The sequence below is a fragment of the Mauremys mutica genome, chromosome 1, assembly GCF_020497125.1.
Source record: "Mauremys mutica isolate MM-2020 ecotype Southern chromosome 1, ASM2049712v1, whole genome shotgun sequence".
NCBI classification, from domain to species: domain Eukaryota; kingdom Metazoa; phylum Chordata; order Testudines; family Geoemydidae; genus Mauremys; species Mauremys mutica.
This window is the reverse complement of record NC_059072.1, coordinates 224,622,935-224,641,684: the sequence shown is the minus strand read 5'-3', so window position 1 is coordinate 224,641,684 and position 18,750 is coordinate 224,622,935. Positions and strand designations below refer to the sequence as shown.

At 40.7% G+C, this 18,750-nt stretch overlaps 1 protein-coding gene across 4 annotated transcripts in view; it reads right to left on the bottom strand.

Moving 5' to 3' along the window:
• Positions 1-6,459: 6,459 nt before the first annotated feature.
• Positions 6,460-18,750, bottom strand: part of BCLAF3 (BCLAF1 and THRAP3 family member 3) — a 56,508-nt gene continuing 44,217 nt past the window's right edge. For 3 of the 4 annotated variants that reach the window (XM_045014187.1, XM_045014275.1, XM_045014360.1), the window contains 2 exons: positions 15,726-15,881; positions 6,460-11,775 (listed from right to left, as the gene is read on the bottom strand). In XM_045014187.1, the coding sequence (XP_044870122.1) occupies positions 11,746-11,775; positions 15,726-15,881 (186 nt within the window). In that variant the 3' untranslated portion in view covers positions 6,460-11,745. The other variant, XM_045014418.1, reaches the window with a different exon arrangement.

Here is an 18,750-nt window from a genome sequence, read left to right as displayed (position 1 = left end):
TAATGAAACCCACTTGCCAGTTCTACATTTCATGGCCAACGCAGCCCCGCCGCTGGCTCGCTGAGGCCTGCTACATCTCTGCTAGAGTTGTTGCTCTAGGTGAGTACTTCCAAAGGCTCTTAGGAGAGGGGCTAATTGTAGCCCTGTATGGTCCAGGAGTTGTTAGGGGGTCTGTGCACTCTATTCTTGGTGACCAGGTAGAAACGGGTCTTCAATAAGATTTAAATGAGAATGGCTGTATAGACCACCTGAGTAAGGCTATTCCACCTGGAGTAAAGTGGCATGGAAGAAAAAGAAAAGAAAAAAAAAGACCTGAGCGCTGTAGAGCTCAAAAGCTTGTCTCTCTCACCAATATAAGTTAGTCCAATAAAAGATACTACCTCACCCATCTTGTTGCTATGGAAAAAAAAGAGACAGACATTAATGAGAAGACAAGGCATCAAAGCTGCTGTAAGTGACAGAGTAGAGAAGGGTAGGTGATACCAGAAATGAGAGATTTAAATTAAAAAAACCTTTCATGTAGAGTGATTGATTGTTCCTACTTTCAACTAATGTATAAGGATTTGAAGTCTACATTTTAAGACAATGAACACTTGTGACGTTGACACAATGAAACAATATCAAAATGATTTATTGTGCTATTTTAAGAACAGTAACATGTTTGGACAGAAAGAGGCCAAGTGGCCTGTCTCAGCTTCACTACCTATTTGGTAACTGGTGTTTTTCTGCAGTTGGTGTGTATGTGGAAGTTCAAGGGTCTTTGGAAGAGCTATACATATCAACTGAAGTAGACTCCCACTGAGAGGGAAAACAACTACGAACTACATAATCAACTTTAAAAGATTAGGTGTAGGAAATGTAATCTAAAGAGAGATTTGTACCACGGAGCAGCTTTAACTGTCCAAGGCTGCTGTAGACTATTTCTTTAACTCTCCATAGCATTAATTTAGCTCTGAAGATGGACAAATGCTAGCAGACACAATGATATGGATTTAACATGTGGAGCATATTCCTTCCTGTTTGAAAAATAGCTCTCAGGTACTGAAAAAGCAGAAATTATAAAAACTCCTCAGTGGAGGCAGAATTGCTTATAAGTAGAAAAAATGCTTTGATGCAATTTATTTGGCCATCAGAATCTATATTTTTGAAATCAGGACTTGGATAAAGTTTTTTATTGTAGAAAATTAGATGATCTCAGAACGTAAACTCCACAGGGCAAGAGGCATGATTTCAGCTGTCGATGCCATGCACAGTGTGCTTTATAACTACACCGCTACTTCGATATAACGCCACCCGATATAACATGAATTTGGATATAACGCTGTAAAGCAGTGCTCGGGGGGCGGGAGAGAGGGCTGCGCACTTCGGTGGATCAAAGCAAGTTCAATATAACATGGTTTCACCTATAACACGGTAAGCTTTTTGGCTCCCAAGGACAGCGTTATATCGAGGTAGAGGTGTACCTAGGTTTATTTTTTTTTAGTAATACAGTATGTCTATTAGAACTAGCTTTTGTTCGGCTATAAAGCAATGTTTGTAGGAGAGTGATTCCATATGCTCAAACAGTTTAAATTGAACCAGCTTAGACTTGACTGTATTTCTTCTCTAGTTTAAAGTACTGGAATTTTATTTTGAAAAAAATATTACATGTCCAGAAAAAGAAAAAAGTGCACAGAATGGCTTATAATGTTAAATGATTTCTTTGTTTTTATTAAACATATCTGTAAGGAAAAGAGTAAAACAAATCCAACACTCAGTAGGGACAGAATAGAAATGTACTGAAAAGAAGAATCAAGCCAAACTTGTCCATTAACGTAGTTCCATCAAAAGCAGAGTAGAGATGCAAACAAACATATTCTATTGTTTCACTGTTCACCCCAGGCAATGGCACTGGAAAATTTCTTGTAGCCATTCTTCCACAGTCAGGAAGTGGACGATTCTCTAACACATCACAGCCTGGTTCTTTACTTACAAATGCAACCATACAAAGTCTGCACAAGGTCCAGTTTACATCTGTCTCACGTACTAAATTCATCACATTTCCACAATATGAATTGAGGTTTAAAGTCTTTTTAAAATAACCAAACACTCCTTTTATAATGGCTTTCCTATATTCTTTAAATCTGTGGGATTACCAGAAAGTGTGGAAATACCTTTCCAGCACTACAATTTCAGCAATTGTCTATTCTGATACAACCCATCTGCCTCCATTTAAGAAGAGTCCAAGATCATAAGTAAATAATGTGCCAATCTATATGTAGAATCGATGGAACTAGTTTTGATAAGAATGAGGATGATTCCATTGTAGAATGTTAATTGCTCCGGTTGTGGTTCTAAGGAGCTTAAGGTGTACTGGAGTAACTGATATACCTGATTTATTCGGCTATGTCTACACTACCACGGTGAGTCAACCTATGCTACGCAACTCCAGCTATGTTATTCACATAGCTGGAGTCGACATACCTTAGGTCGCGTTACCACGGGGAAACTCTCCCGTCGACTTACATTACTCTTCTCATCAAGGGTAGAGTACAGGGGTCGTCGACTGGAGAGCAATCTGCTGTCGATTTGGCGGGCCTTCACTAAACCTGCTAAATCGACCGCTGGTGGATCGATATGAGAGCATCGATCCTGGCTGTAGTGTAGACATAGCCTTAGAAAGAGGAGCATTTCTTTAGCAGTTTCTACAGGGATGGATCAGGGCTGGCAGGGAGATAGATGCCACAGTGTCTTCCAGTTTTCACAAACTGGCTTACTCCTATGTACAATTCCCAGCTAGGCTCTCAGAATCAGAAAACCTCTTGCCTTCTGTCACAGCACACTCTAGCAACTTCTGTCCAACTCGAAGAAAATCACTCTAAAATAATTACTGAATTTGAATTAGCCAGTTTCCCAAGAATTAAAGCATGAAGATAATACACTCCCATTATGGAAGGTGAAAAAACCTCATTTTTCTATAATGTAAGCTCTTTGTGGCATCATTACTTGTATGTTCATGCAGTGTCTATTACAAGAAGGACCCAATATGGTTAAGGCCTCAAGATGGTATCATAATATCCCAAAATAGCCCTTTATTTTGCCAAAAGAATGATATACACTTAATAAATATATTATTGAATAATAAATTAGAGATAAAGATATGTTTAAAAAATAAAAAGTATTTGGAAAAGAAAATTAATCTTCACAACTACAGTGTTTGCTTAGAAAAATGAAAGTATTTGTTAAAATGCACAAAATTTCCCTGATGTATGGAATGTGATTATTTTAGATGAAAATGATTTTTTGACTGATGTATTTCTCAGGAAACAAAAACTCAGCCATATGTAGGATGCAATTTTCAAAAGCACATAATTGTTCTTGTTGATTTTTAGGGTGACTTGTGCTCTTCAGTCACTTAGGCATTTTTGAAAATCCCAGACAACTTTCAGATCTAAAATTGGGCCTGAGGAATGGAAGCGATCTATTTGCCTCTATTACACTAAACGCATCATTAAAAAAGTCTACTCCAGATCCGAGCTTTGCTTCACTGTTCCATCCCTTCAAGGATGATTATTAGAGTCTAATGGGGATCATAAATAGAAGACTGTGATTCATAAATATTAATTTGGATCTTTGCAATTTTAGGGAAAGAATGAACTCTATTGGCAACTGGTTAGAAAAAGGCAAACATTAAATTTTTGACTTCTGAGTTTCAAGAGAGAGAATAGACATGCCTCTTAAGGGCCTTTCAGAGCCTAAACTCTGGGCAATGTTACTTTTTTACATTTTAGTGTTATGTAAAAGGATGGTGTCTCAAAACACACACACACACACACACACACACACACACCCTTGTCAGACTACTGGAGTACAGAGTACTCACTTTTCTCAAGATGATTTCTTACATTTTAGAAATTGGAACGCTGCAAATCTGAACTTATATATGATTCTGTTAAGCCTAAAGATGCTATAGAGGACAAAAGTAATATAGAAAGTTAGTGACTTTCTGACTGCAATTTAAAATAGTCTAGCCTTCAGCCCTATCCCTAGATTCTAAGGTCACTTATTACACTACTTTCCATTTTGTTAAAAATCGAGGTTTTAAAAACTGTAGTGACTTGTGTAAACTAGCATAGATGGGCTTGAGTTTGTTACAGCAGTTTTAAACATTCAGCAGAAATGTACACACACACATACACACGGCAAATGCACGCCCTCCCCATATATGGTGTACAAATAACAAGGATTTTCAACACAAAGGATACGGAACTACATCTTTTGAATGGAATAAGTGATATATTCAGAACCTATCCTAGAGTTTTCTACTGTATCCATCATCATAATACACAAACATTATCATTCTAAGAATTCAAGAACATTTATGGGCACTATAAAGACAAGAAATATTAAATAGGGGGTAGTATTGATTCTATTCGGCAGAAAGGAAACGTACCCAAAATTATAAATAGATTAAAGCTTTACATTCACAAAAGAGCAATGGATGAAGCCTTGAGGTGAAAAAAGCAATGTACAGTCGAACCCATTTATCTCGACCTCGGTTAACTTGCCAATCCTATTAAGTCGACGTTTTAGAAGTGGAACCGCCAAACTCCCTCTTTGTCTTATCGGTTTCTCATCGGTTATGTCGATTCTTTAATCTCGCCGAACCCTAATATCTCGAGCACAGAAGAGCGCCGAATTTGCCACTAACCGAGGTCGAGATAAATGGGTTCGACTGTAACTCCGGCGGCGGCCCTGCCCGGCTCCTGCCGCATCCCTCCCCGGCCACGCGACTCCTGCCCTGGCCCCGGCTCCCCAGCCGCGCGGTTCCCCAGCCGCCCGGCTCCCCGCGTCCCCGACCCACCGTGTCCCCAGCCGCCCGCTCCCCAGCCGCCCGGCTCCCCGCGTCCCTGGCCGCCCGGCTCCCCGCGTCCCCAGCCCCGCGGTTCCCTGCGTACCCGCCCGCCCGTCCCCGCTTCGCCGCCCGCCCGGCCCCGCTTCGCCGGTCCCCGCTTCGCCGCCCGCCCGGCCCCGCTTCGCCGCCCGCCCGGCCCCGCTTCGCCGGTCCCCGCTTCGCCGCCCGCCCGGCCCCGCTTCCCCGGTCCCCGCTTCGCCTGCCGCCCGCCCGGCCCGCTTCCCCAGCCCCCGCTTCGCCTGCCGCCCGCCCGCCTGGCCCCGCTTCCCCGGTCCCCGCTTCCCCGGTCCCCGCTTCGCCGCCCGCCCGGCCCCGCTTCGCCGCCCGCCCGGCCCCGCTTCCCCGGTCCCCGCCCGGCCCCGCTTCCCCGGTCCCCGCCCGCCCGCCCGGCCCCGCTTCGCCGCCCGCCCGCCCGCGCGGCCCCGCATACCCGGTCCCCGCTTCGCCTGCCGCCCGCCCGCCCGGCGCCGCTTCCCCGGTCCCCGCTTCGCCTGCCGCCCGCCCGCCCGCCCAGCCCCGCTTCCCCGGTCCCCGCTTCGTCTGCCGCCCGCCCGCCCGGCCCCGCTTCCCCGGTCCCCGCTTCGCCTGCCGCCCGCCCGCCCGCCCCTGCTTCCCCGGTCCCCGCTTCGCCTGCCGCCCGCCCGCCCGGCCCCGCTTCCCCGGTCCCCGCTTTGCCTGCCGCCCGCCCGGCCCCGCTTTGCCTGCCGCCCGCCCGGCCCCGCTTCCCCGGTCCCCGCCTGGCCTGCCGCCCGCCCGCCCGGCCCCGCTTCCCCGGTCCCCGCCCGCCCAGCCCCGCTTCCCCGGTCCCCTGCCGCCCGCCCGCCCGGCCCCGCTTCGTCTGCCGCCTGCCCGCCCGGCCCCGCTTCGTCTGCCGCCCGCCCGCCCGGCCCCGCATACCCGGGCCCCGCTTCGCCTGCCGCCCGCCCGCCCGGCCCCGCTTCCCCGGTCCCCGCCCGCCCGGCCGGTCCCCGTCCCCCGCCCGCCCGGCCCGCTTCCCCGGTCCCGCCCGCCCCGGCCGGTCCCCGTCCGCCCGCCCCCGCTTCCCCGGTCCCCGTCCGCCCGCCCGGTCCCTGTCCGTCCGCCCGGCCCCGCTTCCCCGGTCCCCGTCCGCCCGCCCGGCCCCGCATACCCAGTCCCCGCTTCGCCTGCCGCCCGCCTGCCCGGCCCCGCTTACCCGGTCCTCGCTTCGCCTGCCGCCCGCCCGGCCCCGCTTACCCGGTCCCCGCTTCGCCTGCTGCCCGCCCAGCCCCGCTTACCCGGTCCCCGCTTCGCCTGCCGCCCGGCCCCGCTTACCCGGTCCGGCTTCGCCTGCCGCCCGGCCCGCTTACCGGGTCCCGCTTCTTTGGCTGCCCGGCTCCGGGTCCCCGTCCACGGCCGCCCGGCCCCGCTTCCCCAGATCCAGCCACGTGCAGGCACCGCGGTAAGGAGGCAGGGAGGGGGTGTTGGAGAGAGGGCAGGGGAGTTCAGGGGTGGGGGGGTGGATAGGGGTTTATCTCGATCATCGGTTATCTCGACGCTTTTTGGCAAACCCCTAGGCCGGCGACATAACAGGGTTCAACTGTAGTACACAAATATTTTTATGGACTACATTTTTGCAGAAAGAATCTAGCAGAATTTTTTCTAAGGAAAACTGGACACTACTTCAATAACTACACATGATATCAATTCCTCCTGCTAAAACAACTCATTAAAACAATTTGCAACTCTAAAAAATTATATTTGTTAAAACATCTATTTAGAGTTTGTAGGAACATTGTATCTGTACATAGTCAAACATAAGCATACTTGAATGTCAATATATAGGTTGTTGATCAGGAAACTATTAAACATAGAGTAATTATAGTGAATTGGGAGACTAAGTCACACTTAAGACAGTTTTACTCTTAATAGTGAAGATTTAAAAAAAAAATACTATTCCCCATCCACACCAGCAGAAACAATCATGTTAAACTTAAAAAAACACTTTAAAAGGTTTAATGGAGAGGAGCTGCAGTATAGATGGGATCTACTTTAAATGTATTTCTTAACAATGTACAGCTAGCCACATCCCTGCTGGATGGAAAATTGTTGATAATATCTAAACAAAGGAAAGAAGCTTTTGTTGTTCCAAGGACTGTTTACTTAATCAGCAACTCACTGGGAGGGCCCTTCATCAAACTCATTAACTAGAATAAAAACAGTCACGAGAAAAAGAAACCAGTCACAAAATAAGATTAGCAACTAAATTATTTACAGAATATTACACCAACATTTCAAGACTATGAGATTTAAATGACTCAGACCAGATTCAGAGCAACAGCTAGTATAGTGTGTGTGTGGGGGGGGAAGTATATGAAGAAAGTAGGGAGGCACAAGGCTGTGCTAAATCACATGCCTAAGTATTTACTCAAGAAACAGGCTAAGGACTTTGTTATAAGAGTAGTTATGTCAACTCCTTATCACTGAATTTTTCTCTTAGCCAAGACTGAGATAGGACAGTGGTCAACATTTAACTGACTCCTGGAAGTCTAATGAAGAGTTAGAGGGTTGTAGGTAAGCATTCATAGTTCTTGCAGTTGCTATTTTAAAATTATATTTATGGTACTTTTCTTTGCAGGGATGCTGAAGCACCAAGTATCTTCCTAACCTGCACCAGTGGAATAAAGTCATGTCATAGGCAAGAGATCTGTGCATATATCTAGGCACTAAGTTTTTGCAGATTTTTGCTGCACTAGGTGGTGTACAAATTTTAAGATTTTCCCTTTAACCAAGAAATATAGACAACTTGGCAAGGATGGCACTAACACCAGTTTAAACAGAGGCAAACTGTGTGTCCTGTTTCTAAAGACCTTGGGAAAGCAGATTCTTCCAGCAGGTAAAGCAAAGTTTAGTAAGGATTGTATGCTCTCTCCGTCCTCTGAGGTGAATACGGAAGAGACAAGTGTATTTTCCAAGTCTTCCTTATCACTTACCACCAGTATCTTAATCACTTCACTGAAGCCCCTCTCACTCTGTCCATCATGTCTGAGTCAAGATGGAGATGCATTTTTCCATGGACTGAAAAGCCTTCCTTTTCTATCAAGTTTCACAGACCTTCAACCTTTTGATTATCTGTGCAACTCTAAGCTCAGACACCGGAAGCTGAATGTCTGTTTCATCCAGATGCCGTGGAAGAGAGGATGGCACCTAGGTATAGTGAGTTAGTGTCCAGACTGGGCCTTCAGGTGAATCCCCAAAGAAATCAGTCATCTGCACTGAGGTAGTCTTCTTGTCTCAAAACCTGGATATAACTAAGTCCTAAGGTAAATTGTTGAATTTTGAAAAAGTTGTTAAAAATTAAGCAAACCAAAGAGGGTAAGGCAGAGCTCTACTAGTGTGTTAGCTCTCTAGTTTTCCAGTAACTCCCACAATTTTCTTAACTTTGAGTCTGATCATCAAAGCAAAAAACACCCGAAAGATTAAATTAGGGTTCTAGCCATGCAATGTCAGATGTATATGTCAAAGCAATTACACACTTAAAAATGGAACTTTGATCGTATTAAACCACTGCATTTTTGGATAGTGGTGAAGAATAATTTAAACATTTCAATTTATAAAATTTATAAAATGCTATTGGGAATATGACAAGCATCATTCTAGTACAGTCATTTCGAGATGACTGAAAGCAATTTAACAATAAAGATCTACACAAATTTTAAAAAGAAAACTAAAAAGAATGGCTGTCAGACATAATTACATATTCAACAGCTAACACTTCACAATACTAGTGTCAATTGGCTTTGCCAATAAAAGGACATACCTATGCCTCCTTTTAGTTAAGCTACAATATGGAGGCTGAGAATTACTTGCATAGTGAAACAAAGTGGCTATTGTAATCCACAAATGTCTCCTGCCCACATTTCCATCAAACTGATTTTGAAAATGACATTTTGTTTTTGTACAGCAAGAGGTTATTTTCCTTAATGCAGTACATTACAGAAAGGCACAGAATAATGTTATGATCTCATTTTTCTTACAACTCTCACTAACTTCCTCCTTCCACCTTCCTCTATTTCTGGGCTGCCTTTTGGTATTTCAGTCTATTATTCTCAGCAGGTACATCACTGTATAGTATTCATCTAACACAGAAATCAGTTAAGTGTGCAGTGCTAAGTGAGCCAATTGTGTGTGTGTACATTTGTGTATAAAGATACGCTATCACACAATATGTAATGAAGTCTTTGCACAATGTGGAGGGAGTCATCTCTACAACATTCCCCCAATTAGCAGGACAGCAGCTGCTCTTCAATGTAGATATCATGCTGGATAACAGCATGTAGTAGTAACTCAGGCTGTTTTAAAAAGACCTCAAATTCAAGTAAATTCCTGTAAGCTAAAATAGCTATACACCCAATTTATTAAATTAATGCAGTCGAGGAATCTTGAATTAGCATTGCTAAATTATTAGTAAAAAATAATTTGTTAAAGTGGTGAGCTCTTAAGAAAAGCATGTCAAAGTACAAATGACTGAATGAGTAGTGTTTGACACCCCCTATTAGAAAAGTTTATAAAATTACAATGGCTACAGTCTAAAATATGTGCCATTTGCAATGTGTTACCATCAGTGGTCATCAGTCTTTTAAAACCGTGCACAGAACAAGATATAACTGAAGTACAAAAGAAATTAAAGCTACCCAGTGTCATAGGTAGAATCAGCAAAACATACTAGTCAGTTGGGGAAGTCATTTATACTTCTAATGTTGGAATTTTTGCATAAAATTATTAACTTTGATCTCTGACTACACCAATACTATATAGTCCCACACAATGGTATCAAATTCCCTTATCAGATATGGAGGAGTTGTCTCATGTACCCATTTTTTCCTACTTGGCTCAAAATGTAATTCTTCTGCAGGACTTTTGTGAAAACAATGAAAATGTTTCAGAAATAGTACAACAGTGTATTGCCCCATAAAGCAATGCAGCTTCAACAGTTTACGTTCTATTGTGTGTACGGTTGTTTAAAGATATTTCTCCACATTCAGAAGCAGCATTCCTGTTGGACAGTTTGAGCACAAATTGGGCCTAGATTTGGACAGGGTCACTTTATGCAGTCTAATATTTAAAATATTTACTGCTACCTGTACATTGTTAGTTGTATTGGTTTGAAAAAGAAAACCTTTCTTCTAACACAGCTTTCTGTTTGGCTTATGCACACCGTAAGTTACTGAAAAAACTAGTTTAATTTTTGAACAGAGCAGTGTATTTACATTACCACCTAAGTCCTGTATTTAGCTTTTGGAAACATTCACAGATGACGACATGTGTCTCTGTTGTTGAATCACAGTTATACTAGTAAGTACTGAATATTATCCTACATGAGGACTAAACTGTGTATCAAAGTGTATGTCAAAGTTTTTAGGCAGATTTCAGTGTATTAAAATTTTATAGTCCCTTGAACCACGGCTTAGGAGTTTCAATAAGTCAAATACTCCTATTATTAAAGGTACTCTGGAAAATCATGCAGTATATATTGTTTATAGCTTGATCTTCCCAAAAATTGAGTGTTTTCCTTTGTATTTTCACATGCCTATTGAATGTGCCAGTTTTCTGAATACATTCCATAAATGAGATTCTAATGTGTACTTTTATGGCTACTATCACGTTGGAGATTACTAAAATGCGCAAGATTGGATGACAATAACTTTCTTCTTAAAATTAATTAGAAAGTTTTCCCTGGAAAAGTTACTTGTTATATACCTTTAGCGTACTTGTATTAAGAAGTCTGAAACAAATCTTTAACACAAACAGCCCCATCATAGCTACATTAAGGCTCAAACTATAAATGGGAAATGAACACAATACAGTATTGCTTAGGCCTGAGCATTATATTATGTACATCAGCCTGCTTGATTTTTGCATAAAGCATAACGATATTGAGGGGTGGTAAACTATGGAGAATGATTGGGATTTTAATAAAAAAATTACAAGCTTTTTGCCTTAAATAGTTTGTTATAAACAGTTTTGTTAGAGAATATGCTCCTCTTATCTAATTTTTTACATATCTTTAAGCCCACTTTTAGAATCAAGTAAGTCCCTAAGTTACTTGTAGCAGAAGATAAGACAATGTGTTGCTTAATCAAGAAATGATATATATGGAAAAAAGCGATGAGCCAGAATATTTCTGCATACAGGTCAACCAGTCCTCTAAGTAACCCAAGCATCTCAGTGCAGTTATAAGTTACTGCTATGTAACAGATGACATACCTACCCATTATTACACATCTTTAGAAAATGTTGGAAATTGTTACAATTTTTCTAACAATTTATTTACAAATTTATATATATATTTAAGTCAAAAACCCAACTAAATATAAGGCAAAAATAAATACAAAAGATTGTTCTAGGGAAATGACTCAAAAGAGCTGTAAACTCTATTGCACAACCTAAGAAATCATTGTTTGGAGAGTCCTGAGCTAATATTCTATCACTGAACAATTCAGGCACTTTTTTCCCTTTTTTTTATTATGTAAGCAATAAACTTTTCAACATATAAACCTCTGTGTATAACAACTCAAGTTCTATTCATAAAAATCATGCTTAGAGAAAAAGTATTCAATAAATAAGACTCCCTTCAATTTTTCTTTTTTGGGACTTGTTTGCAAAAAGAACCAAAGGTACCATTTTAAACTTTTCAATTGAATACTGTAATTTAAAAGCAATTATTAAAACCGTAAAAAAGTTCTGCAGCATGCTACTACTGAAAAAACAGTTATTTTATCGAGACAGTTACAGTGTTAGTTCATTTCTCCCATTTTAATTCCTGACAAAGTTGTCAAAAAACAAACCGATGCTCCTTTGCCGTGTTATTGTATGTCTCCACTTATCACAGTTCAGGTTTCTGTGGCAATGCCTGACTGTTCCTATTAAGAGGAAAAAATTGTTACTTGTAGAACAACCTCTATTGGCTCATATTTTTATTATTTTAATTTTCACTATATGGTATGCAATAATGCACAAGACTTCTTACTAAAGCAGCCATGCTGCTATAAAGAATAAGTAATCAGCTTTGCAAAATTTTACTTGCCAAGGACAAAATATTTTAAACAAGTAATACTGTAGGGTTTTTTAGTCATTTAGTATCATAGCAAAGAGTAGGTGAGTATGAATTGTGCCTGGACTGGTATATTTTCATGTCAATTTTGCAAGGCTAAAGTAAATCATACAATGTATGCCAACTTTTCCAAAGTCAGCAGAAGCTCAGCATCGCTGAAAAGCAGGGAACTTATTTACCTTTAAGTGCTTACCAAGTTTGAAAATTCTTGCCAAATAATGTAAATATATACTAAACAGTCAAACTTTGGGAGCAGAAAAAATACTAGTACATTAGAGTACAAACACTTAAATCTGTTATTTTATTCACGCATAGCTAGGTTGTGAACCAGACATGCCAATCCCATGGGGGGGGGGGGACAACAAAACAAAAAAAACAGAAATTGGGCTTGTTTTTGGCTTAATTGGCTTGTGAGTTGATTGTTGGGTAGTTTTTGGCTTGTTGCTTGTTACTTTTTTTTTTATTGGCTCCCGGCATGCAGGGGCAGGGGGGGAGAGACGGGTGCAGAGCGGGCCCACCACAGTCCCAGACTGCACGCCAGGGGGATCTAGTCACATAGAGTTTTGGAGTTCTTAGGGATTGGCTTGTTTTGAAATGGGATTAGCTTGATTTTTGGCTTATTGTGAAAGTCAGGTGCTTATTTATCACGTGAAAGTTGGCAACTGTGTTGTGAACCCCTTCATCATATTGATGAGAAGTTACTCAAGAAACTCCATTAATATCAGTTGGACCATGTCATAAATAAACAGATAGTTAAGGGTTAAGATCTCTTTTACCTGTAAAGGGTTAACATGCAGTACCTGATGACCACCTGACCAGAGGACCAATCAGAGACAAGATAATTTCAAATCTCTGTGGAGGGAAGCCTTTGTCTGTGTTCTTTGTTAGAGAGTCTCTTTTTGGATCTAAGAGAGACCAGACATGTCTCCAAGTTCTCCTGGAGTAGTTCCTACTATCCAATAGTGAGTATTAGTTAAAAAGGCGGATTAGTCTTATAATTTGATTTCTACATTTGAAATTGTGTGTTTGGTGAAGGAAATTCTTTATTCCTGTTTGCTGTTACTTTGCTTTTACTGAGAAAGAAAGGGGGAGAGGTAATTCTCTCCAGGTTTATAGGTTAAACTCGGTGGAATTCCTCAAGGGCTTCTTTTCCATGAGTCCAGATGATGAAGATGTCATCAATGTAGCGCAAGTAGAGTAGGGGTGTTAGGGAACGAGAGTTAAGGAAGCGTTGTTCTAAGTCAGCCAACATCTTTATAATTTTATAATTTTGAATGTGTAGATTAATATTTAAGATGAGTTTTGGCTGACACAGAATTTGATTATCCTTTATATTAATAGCACAATTGTAGTTTATAAAGGGTTCATACATGTTTATAACAATCTCTAATGTGCTTATCTTTTAAGTAACTTCTTAACTTGCTAGACTTGAAAACAAACTGTTTATTAAAGTCATTTATTGTAAAATGTGACTGGGAATTCTGTTTCACATAGAAAATTTTGGAAAAATAGTTTAGATTAAAAAAATTAAATTGTTTACTTTGAACATCAAAGTATAATTTAAGTGGGGACATTCAATTCTTTTGAAAAAAATCAACTTTCAGCAAGAAACATGACAGATTAGCACTTTTTAAAGAATCCATATAAATCATACCAGTTGTAACCCATTTTAACAAATATCAACTATTTAACAAGTTTACTACATGGGCAGAAATACATGAATTACTGAAATGTAAGAACATGTTGCCATGATGAGGCTTTCTAAACTGCTAGTTGCACACTGGAAAAAAGGCTGCATCATACATTTTAATACAGGATTTATTTTACTTTAACTGGGAGGTATTAGATTTCTTTATTGGTTATAAAATTAATATTTTAACAAAGCCTAATTATACTGATCAACAATTCATGCTGTAATCTTTGGCAGCCAGATTTTAAGATTATTTTAATGAATTTTAAACAAGAATTTCTAGTATCGAATTATAAAATAGCAATAGGAAATTTACATGGCAGTGACATCTGTTTGCTGATTATAGTGAAGCAATTGTACATTTGTATTATAATACAAGTTTATAATTCCAAATGATTCTGTAGTCTGAAAATTGATCTTTCAGTCATTTTCTTTTTCCATCTAGCAAGCATGGGTATTTATCAGAGGTCTTAGAAAGGAATGGTCAGGACTGTCATTGTTTAGTGATGTGAGAAGCACGCCCTGTTCCCTCAGAGTAATAGTATACGGCCTTTGCAGCGTTCTCAGACTTTATCTACATCACTAGTCTAACCATGCCAAAACATGTCTGGCATGTTTAACAATTTGTAATATGGATTAGACACCATGGTTATAAAACAAGAAAGGAAGATAAATTTTAGATTATGCTGAGACAATTCAAATAAGGACTTTAGGATGCTATAATAATATTGAGGTACCCTATTTGTTACTGAGCCTTACAATACTCATGACTCCTGACATGATTCTATAAACTGTAACATGATACTTCATCAGGTGCTTAAACAGTGTTGTCCTGTGCACCCTACGAAGTTATTACAACATGGATACTCCTAACTGTGTTAGACTGTGCCCTGTTAATGTTACACTAATACTGATGGGAGATCCTACCAGTTCAGGGTACCCCAAAAATTCTTCATGAATTACTACTGCTGTAGCACGATTTTGCAAAGTATTTTAAAAACAGAAGTTGCACAATTAAGCAAGCTTATAAACAATCAGGAAAATATTTTAGATACCCAATTTAAGGACATAAGAACGGCCATACTGGGTCAGACCAATGGTCCATCTAGCCCTGTATCCTGTCTTCCAACAGTGGCTGGTGCCAGATGCATCAGAGATAGTGAACAGAACAGGGCAATTTTTTGAGTGATTCACCACATCATCCAGTCCCAGCTTCTAGCAGTGGGGGTGGGGGTTCAGTCTGCCTTTTATGCACAAGGATTGCCTGTAATATATCTCAGTGCAACTAAGGATGTAAATGTGAACATGCATTGTAAATATAGCACTCCAACATGTATGAATTAGATGGTTTATAAGGTGAATATCTGGCTTGGATCCTTAGGTAATGTACTGAAAAAGAGCACATATTCAGACAACAGAATTTAGTTAACCAATTGTTTGAAAGGACACACAAAACAGTCTTTGACCAGTTTCCCCACTTATAGATGGAAAATCAGCTTAGTTGAGCTGCAGAAAGGATTGCCCAAACTGAAACTTCAGAAGAGAGGTAATGTCAGAGGCCATAGCTGACAAAAGTCTCAGGGTATGTCTACACTTACCATGGATCGATGCTGGAGTGATCAATCCACCGGGGGGGTCGATTTAGCGAGTCTAGTGAAGGCCCGCTATAATCGATTGCAGATCGCTCTCCCATCAACTCCAGTACTTCACCAGAACGAGAAGCATAGGGTAAGTCGACAGGAGAGTTTCTCCCATCGACCCAGTATGGTGTAGACACTGCAATAAGTCGACCTAAGAGATATGTAGACTCCAGCTACGTCATTCACGTGGCTGGAGTTGCGTAACTTAGGTCAACTTACCCCCATAATGTAGACCTGCCCTCAGTTACACCAAGTTTCTTGGAGTAGGGGGAGGAGGAAAAGAATGTCAATTTAGTACTCCAAAGAATATCCATACAATCTAGACAAACAACTCCAAGTGGATTCTGAAATAGGAGTGAATCATTTGGATACTCACATTTTATATAATCAAAAAAAAGTTTAGGGAAAATTAATTTTAATCCAACTCACCTTTTCTTTCCTCAAAAATCCTTCTCTGAATTTATAAGTGGTAAATCCCCTTACACCAGCAGAACGTAGCCGCTGGTACTTAGCCTGAATATATAAACCCTTCTGTACTAAGCCTGATTTATAACTGTGTTGCAATCGACCATCTGTAAAGTTGTTCTGTAGAGGGAAAAAGAAAAAATGGACAAAATGATCGAATTTCGGAACTCTGGTCAAAAAGGCCTTTTGTATTTTATTGTATTCAACTATTTTAAAGTTACAATTACACAATTATACACACACAAAAACTTACAGTACTGAAGTGTTATTCATTTATAAATGCATATGCCTCTTCTTTGCCTCCTATTTAATTCTTCCCAGACCCCTACTCACTGTTCATATCACAGAACTGCAGTGTGGCACATATTGGGCAACAGTCCAAAGTAGCTCAAGTTATCTTCATAGAACAGGTTCTGATATCAAAATTATGAGCACTGAAGAGGTTGTATAATTTGGGCAATAAATGAAGTGGAAGGGGAGATACAAGCTCCTTTTTGGGTTGTGTGTGAGTCTCTCTCTATATAAACAGCTGTGCTAATAAGTAAACTTTAAGAGTAAAATCCTGGCCTGATTAACTCAGTGGCAACCCACTGACTTCAAAGGAGGCAGGATTGCATCCAAGAGCGGTCTCTGGTTCATATGTTGAATGTAAGATATCAAATTTACCTAGAATTACTTCAGTCTTTAAAACCATCGGAAGAACACCTAGCCACAGAGCTATGCTTCCTTCACCTCTATATTGGGCTACTGTAAACTCACCTGAAGTAGAACTGAGGGTGAAAGCCAATGAAGGTGGTGGTGAAGATGAAGTCAATGGCACTATAAATACTACAACATATGTAGTGGGAGCAGCAATGTCCACTATAATTAAGTTTGTGTTAAGTTTTCCATTCTCAGGCACTCAGATGCCACACAAAAGGGTGCAGTATAAGATTATTAATATAAAAAATTCCAACCTCATTTATTATAGTTTCTCAGATTGTTTTTGAACATTTTGTTTGAAGTTTTCAAACTTGGTCTTGCCAGAAGGTTGGGTTTTTTTAAGGAGTTTTAATAAAAAATTGTTAAATCTGCTTTTGAATACAAGGGAAATGCAAGACGGAGAGCAGACACCTTCCCCATGTAGAAGTCTTGTAACCTTTCATGAACAACTTTAACTGCTAGAAGAAAAAAGCTGAAATTTGTCATGAAAATAGCCCTCACTGAAAAGTGCTTTTGAGTGTTCTGGTAACATTTGGTATCAATCTGACAGAGTTGGGGGGTGGGGAATCACGTGCTTCATATATGCAATATATTTTGTACCAGTTTTTCAGTAAACTTGCAATCTGCAGCTAAAAAAGGCTTACACAAGGGAGGAGCTCATTTATACGAACTCCTAGAAGCCTTTTTCTATTTCAAAGACACTGTAGCCATCCATGATATACTGAGAAAGCTGCATTTACCAGGAAAGATGAACACGTCAGTGACCATGGTGAAGCTTACTGGAGTTGGAGGCACGGGATTCTTGGCAGACAGCTGCCAAATGCTCAACTTCTCACAGGAGATCAGAGTGAGTCCAAACCTGACTGTTCTCAGGATACAATACAATACAATACCATCCTTTATGCAAATATATTGCCACAATAGGGGAAACTGAAATGTTTTTAAAATTCTAAATTAAGCCCGTGAACCTTGGCAAGGTAAAAACCAAGATTCCCCCTAAACTATGTGAATGGGCAGCCTGTGCCCCAATTGGCAGGCATCTTGCATTGAGCAGGGGAGTTCTTCCACCAGGAGGCATCTGCCTCCTACCATGAGAGGAGGCCCCAAGGCTTTCCAGCAGCCATCACTACTGTTTCCAGCTTGGGAGAAAGCTACTGAGCTTCCCTCTCCTTCCACACCTTCTGGTCTTCATCCTAGCAGGAGTGGTTAGGAAGATGGTTCCAAGGCTATCCCCCTGCATGTCTCTCTCTATGGAAATAAGCAAATAATGGATAGACAGAGTAAGAGGAAGGAATGGGAGTGGAGCTGCTGCTGTCATAGGTTCTACGTTTGAACTAAGGCAATCATTTGACCCAAACAAAAGTGGAGAAAAAAACCCAAGACGACAACACTGATGAAGATTATAATCAATTGTAGATAAACCTAACCAGAAGCGTAATTATATATTTGGCAACAAGGCACTGTGATGGTAAACACATTAGAAATACCAAAGATAGATAGTAATGTGTTTAGATCCTACCTACCGCTATGTTCAGTATCAAATTCCACACAACTAAAGTGTAGTTTACTCCAAATTACTAATATTCTTCAAAGACAAATTTATGCAATTTAAACAGATTCTGCTACAAAATTACTCCACTGCTCCAAGTTATTTGGAAAATCTTAAAATGTTTCAGTTTGAAACATGAAACAATCTAAGGTTCTGAATTTCATTTAATAATCAATCAATGTAAAACTATTTTACAAGGATTGCTAACATTGTTTGTTTCTGAAACTTCATTTTTTAAGTGATGGTAACACTGCTTGTCAAAATATTTTATTTTTAAAAGCAGAGACTATATACAAAATATAAACATCTAAGCTATCCCACCATACAACCATGACTGTAGAACATGAATAGTTAATGAAATCATCAGAATTCCAGGATAATATTTTATTTAAATGATAAACATACCAAGTGGGTTTACTGATTGCCCTCATCCCTTGGGTGCATTGTGAATCACTAAGTAAAAGGAAGAGCTTTTTAAACCTAAAAACGTTGGGTGTCCCTTTATAAAACTGCTCCTCTAGAGTGTGTTGTTCTTTTCATATAGAAGTTAACACACCACAGACAACCAGTTTTGAAGTATTCTGAACAAAATACTTCTGTTTAGTGACTCAACAGAACTTGTTTCATACACAAGGGAAAGAGATTTGCCAAAGTCTTTTTGTTGATAAAGATATAACATTAGAAAGCAGTCAAGCTACCATCTCAGGTATACTGAATGCAATCCACTTTCAACAACAT